This window comes from Pelecanus crispus, chromosome 3, assembly GCF_030463565.1.
Source record: "Pelecanus crispus isolate bPelCri1 chromosome 3, bPelCri1.pri, whole genome shotgun sequence".
Taxonomy (NCBI): Eukaryota; Metazoa; Chordata; class Aves; order Pelecaniformes; family Pelecanidae; genus Pelecanus; species Pelecanus crispus.
Window position 1 is genome coordinate 50476704 of NC_134645.1, and position 10951 is coordinate 50487654.

Below are 10951 nucleotides of genomic sequence, written 5' to 3' on the forward strand. Positions count from 1 at the left end.
CAGCAGTGTCTGAAGCAGGAAGCACAGCTGACCATCAACAATACAGCAAGACTGGCAATACAGAACACTATGAAAATGCATTAGGTAAACACAGTACTTATTTCCTAACTAAACTGCTCTGCAACACAGGCTTTTGCAGGATTGTTTTCTCCCCAGTTGATTAATTTCCCCCTGAAAGAAATAAAGGCAATGCATAAAGTTATTTTTCTGAAAACTTCTGAGGGTGCTACAATTACTTTTGTGAAGGTTAAAATCCATCCTCCTCAGAGATCTGCTGTAAGTCCAAATCAACATTTTTGATACCGTAATTATAGCCTCCAGTAGAGTTAGCAGGCAGTTCCAGCTTCCAAGCAAATGAGGAAGGACACCTGAAACTTTTTTTTTTGTTCCAGATATGTAGACAAAGACAAGTCTGAAATGTTATTTAAAAGCACTATTAAAAATAAGTAAGGAAACTTCCATTTAATTCTAATGAAGATAACACTCAAATAAGAAGAAAAGCTATAAATGATTCAAAAAAAAAAAAAAAATTTCTCCTTTTCATTAGAAAAGTGCAACAGTAAATAGATACTTCTAACCACAGAACTATCACAAGAACAAACTATACAGTACCCTGAAGTTGGGAGCCAGAAACTGGTCAAGAAAAGACAGTTTAAGCAGGTTGTGGAATGCCAGAGGAAAGGGAAGCTTTAACACTGTTGAATCTCAACAGAATACCCAGTAGCTTCAAAGCTTTCAACTGGAAAAAACAGGCAACCATATGCATGACAGTACACAGAAGAACACCGTTTACAATTCTTACATAAATACAAACTTATCTATATATTAATACTAGAATATTTAATATGCTTGCAACAGTCACCAGATCTAAGAGAAAAAAAAAAAAAAGTCAAGGCAGGACGTATTGCTGTCAAACAGAGGGTGGAGGGAGGATATTGCCACTTGTGCACGGGCTGCAAAACTACTTATGAAAGATAAATCCACCACACATAAGGTTGTTTCCTGATCAGTTTGCTGCCTGCAAACATGCTCTCACTGAGCAGTCATTTACTGGTACCATCAGCTGCAGGAGAGAATAAACCGGATCGAAGTCAGACAAAAGAGGAAAACTAATCATGAAAACCTCATCAGTTTTGCAGTAGATTAGGCTCAGCATATAAGAGGTTTCTTGAACTGTAACAAGAACTTGAGCTAAACTTTCAGCTGAGCCTGCCAAAAGAACAGAAAGCAAAAAGAAAAATAAGTGTGAATGTATTTGTTTTCATCTTTAAGACAGAAGACAGGAAATATGCAGATGTAGAGAGAAGGAGCTGATACAGAAAGAAAAAGCAGCCCCTAAAATGGCTGCGAAAAAGTGCATCTAACACGCATGGTGTCAAAAAAAAAAAAATTGACCCAAATAACTTGTCTCTCTAGAAAGGAACTAACGTGCTGAACTACATTTTGGTAGCCCATAAAGTTATTATGCTTGCTTGCCAACTAGTTTATAAAAATGTGGAAGATGCAGTAAGTTATGAGATGGGGAAAAAAAAATACACAAGCATACACAAATGAGAGTTCATACAGCGTTTGCATTTATGTTCTTTCAAGCTATTAAGTGAAAAAGAATCATCTAATAAAACTAATCAACCATAAATACCAATCACAACAATGAAAGACATGAAGAAAACAATTCCCTACAAAATAATCTACCTCCAACTCCCTCCCTCTCACCCACCCCTGGCCTTGAGGGAAAAGAGCAATTATTTCTTAATCATTTTATGAAACAATGTTAACTACTTTTCAGGTTGCTTAGTAGGATCTAACCTACCTAACCTAAATAAAGATAAAACTTCAATGCAAAAACAGCAAGATCAATGTTCTTTCCTTCCTAGAGAGTCAGCACTTGCAACAGCTTAACCAAGACACATTTGAAAAGTACACTAAGATTTTTTTATTTCTTGGTCAACCCTCTTTTAACAGAAATTATGCTGACAATAGTCCTCTCATAAAAGAGTAACGCATGTATTCCTTACATGGAATAACAATGCTAGGACAGCCTTAGCTGTTTGATGGGGTTTTTAATTATTAACTAGAAACAAAAAGAAAAGCTAGTATCATGCAAGTCTGCAGGCCTGCAGTGCATTTCTGTAGCCACAATTGGTCCTTTCATTACAGCTGGCTATACTGTTCCAAGAATACTCAACAGTAGTAAGCATAAACTGGTAAAAACCTAAGATATCAGTGACAATCACTGAAAGGAAAAAACATTCTCCATACTGTGAAAACTAATTCTTGCACAAAATTTACTACTATGTCTTCCTTTACTAGATTTCACAAGCAAGAAGGTAACAGGAGGGTTTACTCCTTTTAATTTAAAAAGCTTCTATCTTGGGAGTTAACAAAATTTCTTTGTGCATAACTGCAAACATTTAACATGGATCTTTGTCACTGTACCAAACTTCTCGGCATATTCCAGTCACATGTTGTTTTTACTAGCAGTCTGTTATAAAACAACCATGGCCATCAGCAGGACGTGGTAGCATTATACCATACCTTCTGGTAAACTATAGAGCACACGAGGTCTTTAACAGCAGAGAGGGACAGGTCCTGAGCTTCAATGGTGACAGTCTCCCGAGTGAGACCAATCTGCAGAAGGAAGGAGACCCCATGCATAGAGCCCCGGGAGTTGGTGAGGCTCTGGGTACTGAAACTGCCATTGGAGAGTCGACTGGAGAGCCCCGACTGGGGACTTGAAGACAAAGTTGGGGTTTGTGGTGCAGCAGCATGACACGTAGGTGGGGAAAACTTCTGTAAGGATGGGGGAGAAGAGTTGTTTGCTGACATCTGACTTGCTTTACTCTGTCGAGATCTCCCTAGTAGTCAAATTCTAAGAAAAATATGTTGTCAGTTCTTGGTTTGAAATGAAAACAAGGATAATGTAACTCTCCCTTTCTTAGTTTAGTAAAACACCCCTGACCAGTAAAACTTAATTTTCCCTTTCATTCTGTGCAAGCCAAAGAGTAAAATAATTTCAGCTGTAAGTTACTTTAAATTAAAGGTTCTCCTTCCGCAGTTGCAATCAGTTGATCAAAAGCAGATTGCCTGTCCTTTAGCACCACGTCCGGTCAACAGAGACTTATATAAAGGCCTCACAGAAATACATCAGCTCTGCTTTTTTATACTTGTCCTTCATTTTCATGTATTAAAAAAAAAAAAAAAAGGTGGAAACACAGATGGAAATAAATGTTGGTAACTCATTAAAAGTATCCTCGTTCACCTAATTCCACAGATCATATCTTAAATGCAGACTCATCTTCGTGTAGATAGCCTTTCAGAATGAGAAAAAAAGTGTATCCTTGGGCAACAACAGAAGTCCACGTATGTGACAAATCTATTCCTCCTTCAGAAAGTCTCCTCTGAATTTACAGGACACGGTTAAACTGCAAATCAGCGAAGGTATCCAATTTCATTTTTATAAAATATTTTAGCTCATGAAATGCAGGAGCAGAATGTCTGAAGACACAATCACATTAAATGTAATCTCTAGCTTCATCCAGATAATCTCCAGCATTTTGAAACGTTGTACTCCACCTGTAGGGGAAAAGATAAAGCTGTTATTTCACTTGAAATGCATAAAATTGCATAGCAATGTCATAACCACTCTACTTTGAAGCAGTAGGATCACCAATTCCTTGTACTCAAATATGTTACGTTAGTGACATTTTGTACTTATAACTTGAACTTAACTCTTTTCCCACTATATGATACACAAATCAGACCTAGCACTGCCCAATACGCTACCACATCTTTTAATTAACATTAATTTAGCAGAGCAAAGCACTTAACGGGGGGGGGGGGGGGGGGGGGAAGGAAAAAAAAAAGGGAGCGAGGGAGTAGACCACAGCTCTGCTCTGTATATGTATACTGAGAAGCTGTTGGGTAGGGAAGGAAATTCATTCAATGCATTGAAATGTCCAGCAAACCATAATGTCAAAACTCAAGAAAACCTCTGTGTAGCATGTACTTAAGATACCATTTTAATACTTTTATTCAAGACAGCTGAAGAACATCTTGCACAAATTCTAACTGTAGGAAGATACGCATAGCATACAATCAAGCATTGGTTCCTTTGGGGGGGGGAAGGGGGAAGACATTTAATGCTCACATGTCTGACTAAAAAAGCAAGTCTGCTACAACCTTTTAAAATAAATCCTTTCATGAGCACAGGCTCAAAATACTTGTCACAAGATGCTGTGCTACCTGATTCGATATTTCAAGTGTTGCATGAGCAACTGAAATGCTCAAAAAGAATCAGTTTTAAATTTCCCATGCAACTTCTGCCACAGAAAAAGTTAGCTGTGAATGGAAAAGTGGTTCAAGTACATAGATACTACATATCGCTAACAGTTTTTAAAGGAGCATAGATCCATACAGGACACCAAAAATCAATAAGCTCATGATTTTTTTCCTTCCTTTACACACACAAAAAAAAAAAAAATCTCAGAAAGAGGATTACTAAGATGAAATGAAATGCCACAGTTTAACACATACAGTAGAAATTGTCCTTACTACAAATAAGGCTGATAACTGGTAAAACAGATTACACACTCCTGGTATTTACCAGTGTAATAACTCAAAACCTCATTGCCATTGCATTGCAAAAGGTAGATAAGGAAAGAGAGGTACATGAACTGCAGTACTGGAATGAAAATAAGCTCTTGGTTCTGTGATAAAAATTTCTAACAGTGGCTCCAGAAGAGAGAACAAACTGATACCTTCTGGATTTGCAGCACAGGTATCTGTAAACTGTTGTCTTCAAATACTCAAGAGTTGCTGGACATTTACCATTGACACCTGAAAAGACCACTTCTGCCTTAAAGAACACACTGAATATGATACAGGTGAAGGTCATAAATGAATAAGGGCAGCAACAGTAATATTTAAGCACCTTTCTCAAGAAAGCAGCTGCACAGTGCCTTCAACTTTGCTTGAAGATGACTGATTTTTGTTATCTACATATTGCTTTTCTCTCCCTCACTTCTCACAGATACGGGAGACAGCAAATACCAAGCCTTCGGGGTGGATCTGAATTAAACAATAATGCCTAACTAACATAACAGAAAATGGAAAAGCCATATGCTGTGAAAGAATTAATGGGTCTACTAACCAAGTTTAATTTAGACAGTGCAAACACACTGTGAAAGCTCACCTACAGCTGCCTAATTAGAATGTTAATTATATTTACCAAAAGCATGATGCATTTGCATTTACAAAGCCCTTGCATACCAACTGTATTTGCATATAAGCCTTTAATGAAGTTTATTTTTGCTACTTTGTAGGAAAGAATGTATCTTTCTAAGAAAGGAAAACCATAGAAACTGCTCACTTTGTAGTCAGGATAAACTGATTCTGAACATCAAATAAAACAAGCGCATGTCGAAATTTATACCCAACCCTACGATTTTATATAAATATTAAAAAAAACCTAAACCTCAAAAAGCAGAGGGGCACAAGGGCTATAAAGGGAGCCCATCTGCCCCTGCTGCACAGCTCGCAGCCTACTTTCCAGCCCGCTCTCGCCGCAGAAGCGCTGACCCTCCCCTTCCTTTTGGGGCTGCTCCCAATCCAGGCAGCTTCTCCAACACCTGGCACTTGATTCGCCCTGCGCTCCCCCCGTGAGGGACGACACGGACTTCGTGGCCCCCTCCAAGCGGCTCCTCTCGCTCGGCTTACCCCCGCGGGAGCCGGTCACCTTCTTCCCGCCGGGAGGGACTGAAGCTCCCGCCGCCAGACCCCGGGGCCGCCCGCAGGTGCCAGGGCTGGGGTTGCGGGCGGGCGGGCGGGCGGGCGAGCGAGCGAGCGAGCGGCCTCCCCCCGCCGCCACGGGCCGGGCCGGGCCGGGCCGGGCCGGGCTGGGGCGGGACCGGCGGAGGAGCCGCCGGCGGGACGCGTCCTGCCTGCCGCGGGTCACGCAGCCCCGTCCGGGCCGGCGCTGGCAGCCGCCCGTCCCGTCCTGTCCCGTCCCGTCCCTCCCAGGTTTAAATCCCCGCTGGGCGACCCGCCCCTGCCGGCACAGCTCCCCGCGGCGCCGCTCTCCGGAGATGATGTGGCCTCGGCCCGTCACCCCCACCCCGGGGCACCCCCGCGCCAGGGCGGAGCTGCCGCCGCGACGGCGCTTCCCCCCCGCGGGGGGCGGTGGGGGCCCCTCGCAGACCCCGGGACAGGGCCCTCGCCGGGGGCGGCGACGTCGCCGCTCCCGCCGCGGCAGGAACTTTCCGAGCCCGCCCCCGCCCTTCCCCGGCGCGGCGGGCCCGGCCCCCGCCCCCCCCCCCCCGCGCACCGGCTCCCCGCCCCAACGGCGGCGGCGGCAGCGCGCGCCCCCGCCGCCCTCACCTGCGGCCCCGCCAGACGCCGGCTGCCCCCGCGCCGCAGCTGCCTCGCGCGCATCTCACCCGCCGCGCAGCCCCGCGGCTCCCCGCACACAGCAGAGCCGCCCGGGACGGGCTGCGGCGCGGGGGCTGCCGGGAGCTGTAGTCCCGCAGCCCCCTCCGGCCCGGGGCGCCGCGCCGAGGCGAACTACAAGCCCCGGCGCGCCCCGCGCGAGCGGGGCTCAGCGAGGGAGGCGGCGCATGCGCAGGCCTGCCCGAAAGAGTTTCCGTTAGTTTTCTTGCCTGTGGCGGTTGCTGCCCTGAACCGCTAACGGGACGGCGGGGCGCGGCGGGGCGGCGCCTCCGGCGGTTGCTTGCGCTCCATCTTGCGGCTGGCGCCCCGCCGCCGCCCTTGCCTCGCCTCTCGGGCCCCCGCCGCCTCCAGTCGTGCCAAAACTTGGGTCCGCGCCAGCTCGCTGTTGTGCCAGCGCCGGCCTCGAGTTTCGACAGCTCCTCCGCCCTCCCCGCCGTACTTGAGGGAGCGCCCTGGGCCCTCCTGCTCCCGGGCCCGGCCGGGGCCGCCGCAGCCCTTGTCTCCATCTGCGCCACTTTCAGTTCACCTTTCCGGGGCGTGGGTGGCGCGGCGCAGCCCCACGGAGATGTCCCCAGGGCCTCGGACAAGGCCCTTCATCTCTGCACAGGAAATACTTGACCTAGTGTGTCACAGAATCACGTTGGTCTGTGTCGTGGCTGCTCTGACCCGGCAGCTCGAAAGGGCTCTCTGCGAACAGCATGTCCAGCGTGTCCGCCGCGGCCCTGTGCTCCTCTTGGTGGCCCGCACTGATGAGCTTGCAGCTTACCACAGAGGTTCTCCAGGCCCTTTTGGACATGGCTGTCCTCTGCTGCTGCGCTTCAGGCCCTCCCCCCGCTATACTCTGATTCACCCAAACCCTGTCCTCCTGCTCTGCATTAATGATGCCACTCTTGCATCATCAGCAAATCTCTGCACGCAAGATATTTAGCAAAAGTACTAAATAAAACTGGTCACAAGGCAAAAATCTCTGTTTGTCACCACCCTCCAGCCCAAAAGCTCCCTGTTAAAAGGCAACCCGTAATCTTCCTGAATTTGGATTCAATTTCTGTGTACAAGTCCTAAAATAATATCCACTACCATAAGAAGTTACTGAAGTTTAAATTACATACCAGACCAAAAACACTTGGAAAAGGCAAGCTGTTAACAGAAATTCAAAGGCTTCTAATACTCGGCTCAGCGAGACACAGATGGAGAAGCAGATTAGTGCTTTGTCATTTACAGTGCTGTTTGTAACGTACGTTTCTCATTTCCTTCATCTTATACTCCTGAGGCCTGGCCTAAAACCCACTGAAGCTGAGTAGAGTCTTTCCGCTTACTTCACCCTATTTTGCATCAAACCTTTACACAGTGCAGCTGATACAGCGAGTAACCAGGTCTGTGTTTTGACCGAAGCCAGTTTATCTGATAAATAATCAGCCTGCAGCTTCTTGTCGAAATCTGGAACCGCTTTAAACTAAAACTGTAGCAGTTAATGGTTGATTCTGCTTTTAACTGGTTTTGAATGCTAAAAAATACCCTGGGACTTTCTAATGAAGGCTATTCCATGAATAGAGGATGTTCTTGCCAAAGCTCTGCACCAGATAACTGAGCAATCTTCGTTTCCTTTTTCCTCTGAAGTGGGACTCCCACACGCCACCACTGTAAACATAGAGCTTGCCTCCATAAACATGATTTTTGATGTTTAGCACAGCAAGGAGTCATACTCTAGAGTATTTAAAGTGCAGCGAGCTTCTCACATTCTGAGTAGCAGCCCTAAAAATAGCCGTTTATGGACGATACCAGATGGATATTAGGTATTACCACAGTCACTGGGCAATGATTATACTTCTTTGTAAAGAAGCTCAGCTTTATACCATCCAATAGGGTTGGTGCCATTTAATTTGCTGCCCTAAGCCATAATAGCTGCTTTTTCATAAATTAGAACAGAAGATGGATTAGTTAAAATCAATTTATTACAGAACACAGGAAAGCATCAGCCAAAACAAAGCAAACTGCTGTTAAGTATTTGTGCAGCGGTGCTTTCTACTAAACAAATATTCCTGAAGCATCCAAAAACTGTTCTGTTTGTAAAGACCTCTGAGTATAACACATCTGAAAGCAGCTCTGCATTTCAGCATCTATGCTGCTATCTTAGCAGCACATACATCTGTGCATATGCGCAGCTGACTTTGTGTGACTATATAGCGCAGCATTATGCCAGCATTAGCCCTCTCCGCACCAGTTGACAGGACGAGCATTCTGGTTTGGTTTTTTTGTGACTACCATAATTAGTGATTTCCTGTGGATTTCATCAAAGTTCTTCGTCTTGTTTCTGAGCCCACATCATTCCTTCAGATGTTTAGCTTGTTCTCACAGCTCAGAGCTTTCCCTATTGAAGCCAGCTGCACTTTACAAATTGCTCTTACAGCTACAAGATACCAGGAAATAGGGGTAACTTTTATTGTATTTATTTGCTTTTTTTAAAAAAAAAACCTCTTTTTCATTCTGTGTGGACCACTAGGCCTATATAGACAAACTGCATTTGGAACAACTACGTCAAGGTTTTCCAATTTGAAATTAATGCCAACAGCATTTGGATATGTTCATTTCTCTTCACCAATCTAATGTTTGGAACATTTTTGTATTGTCTAACTGGGTTACAAAGAAGGCAATGTCCTGGGAGACTTGACCGATGCATTTGTCTGAGAAATTCTATAAACATGTGCTGCCATGATTATTTTTCACTGATCTTGCATAGCAAATGCCCCCATTCGGGATTTGCAAGATCTGCAAGAAATTTTTGCAAAAAGAGGAACTAATATCTCTATGGACAAAACGTCAAAATGCTTTTCTTTTCCTTTTTTTTTTTTTTTTTTTTTGCACTTCATGGTCTCCTTTCTTCCCCCCATCAGAGAACTGAAAAAGAGTTAGGAGTTCAGGTTTGGTTTGGATAAAATCCTGAAATGTGGATGTGTCTCTGAATTACCTCATCGTCTCGGTTTGAGCCCTTAGCTGAACTTTGTCCTAAAATCCACCTCCAACAAAACAGTGAAAAGTTTAGTATAGGCTTAAAAAACGTGGAATCAAAATTTACCTTGGTATAAATCCACTGAAAACAAAATATGTATTTATATGATTAATTATATGTAATTGATCTTTTGGAATTCACTTACCCCCCACTAGTTTAAAGAATGATCTCACAAATCCTTGCACCTGCTGGGTGGGTAGGCTCATTCACATCATGTAGTCCTACTGTACCAACTCTGAAATAAAGTTATTTCCCTAAATAAGTGTTTAGGGCTAACCTGTACATTTCACTTATTAAAACTTTGTCTGTGAGTACATCAGCCCCCGGAAACAGAATCTCTTAAACCTGAATTACCAAGCGCAGTACTTCCACAGCCTGACAAAGGCTCCGTTCCAACCCGCCCTGAGATCAGCGGCCGGTGAGTTGGCTGGGACGAAGGGCAGCTCAAGCCCACGGAACGCACGGGAGCACCGGGCACCTGCAGGCCCATGCGCTGCTTTGTGAACGTCAGCCCCACCACCCCTTCCCTCTGGGCTGCAAGAGCTGCCTGAGGATTTCTGAATATGCAGCAGCCCAGGCTGCCAAAAACTGGAAGTCTCAGCCCATATATTCTAACTGCTGGCTTACCGCCGCTGGTAAATCGGCCATAGCTCAGGCGCAAAATGGCCTTACACTAGGTGGATTCAAAACACAGCAAACCCCACGTACTCCCCTCTCCCTACCATGGGCCTGCCAGTTTAAAATGCTGAGCCTCAAAATTGTATTTGAAACGGTGGAAGGTTTTCTTCTTGAGAAAACAGGCGGGCCTTAAGTCCTCAGCATTTGACAGCGCGTTTCTCCGCAGTTAATAACCAAGGTAATGGCAGAGCGTGCAGCCTCAGCTTCCCGGAGGCGGTTCGGGCTCAGACGCTTGGATGCTGCAGTGCCAGCGCAAGGAAAAGCTTTCGACAGCGCTTCCTCCACCGTCTATCCTTCGGGACTTCAGTAGATGGCACTGTCACATCAACTGGATTACAGGAAAGGAACGACGTACAGATTGCATTTTCACAGATAATGTATGCTTTCCTTCGAATAATCTACTTTTTTTTTTTTTTTTCTCTAGATGATATCTGGTTACATCTATTTGATTTTTCAGGGGAATAAACCAACCATTTAAAATGTATAAAATAGAACAGCTGACCACTGAGCAATTTGTTGACCTCTTTTCAGTGTGGTGGTATGGAGTAGGACTAAACAAGTTTTTCCTATATAAATCCCTGGAAAAACAAAATGTTCATCACCTTTGATTTTCTTTTGTGTATTATTTTTAAAAATAGTTACATAATTCTCTTTTCAGCTGTGAACAGCTCTGATTTCTATTACATTTCAATAGATTCTTTTTTTTTCTCAGTCTTCTTTATGTCATTAGACAAGGAACTTTCTGGAGTGGTTATGAGGGGAGGGGAGGAAGGTCTCCCCTCCAAATTTTGAAAGTAACACCTTTAAAAAAATCCCATTCAA

General features: G+C 44.7%; 1 protein-coding gene across 2 annotated transcripts in view; it reads right to left on the reverse strand.

Moving 5' to 3' along the window:
* LOC104023781 (serine/threonine-protein kinase D3) overlaps positions 1-6389 on the reverse strand; it is a 46197-nt gene extending 39808 nt beyond the window's left edge. Inside the window, exons 1-2 of one of the 2 annotated variants that reach the window (XM_075706794.1) lie at positions 6376-6389; positions 2536-3573 (exon numbers count right to left, since the gene is read on the reverse strand). In XM_075706794.1, coding sequence (XP_075562909.1) covers positions 2536-2826 — 291 coding nt within the window. In that variant the 5' untranslated portion in view covers positions 2827-3573; positions 6376-6389. Of the gene's footprint in view, positions 1-2535; positions 3574-5715; positions 5752-6375 lie in introns of those variants that run through there. The other variant, XM_075706795.1, reaches the window with a different exon arrangement.
* Between the last annotated feature and the right edge of the window lie 4562 nt (positions 6390-10951).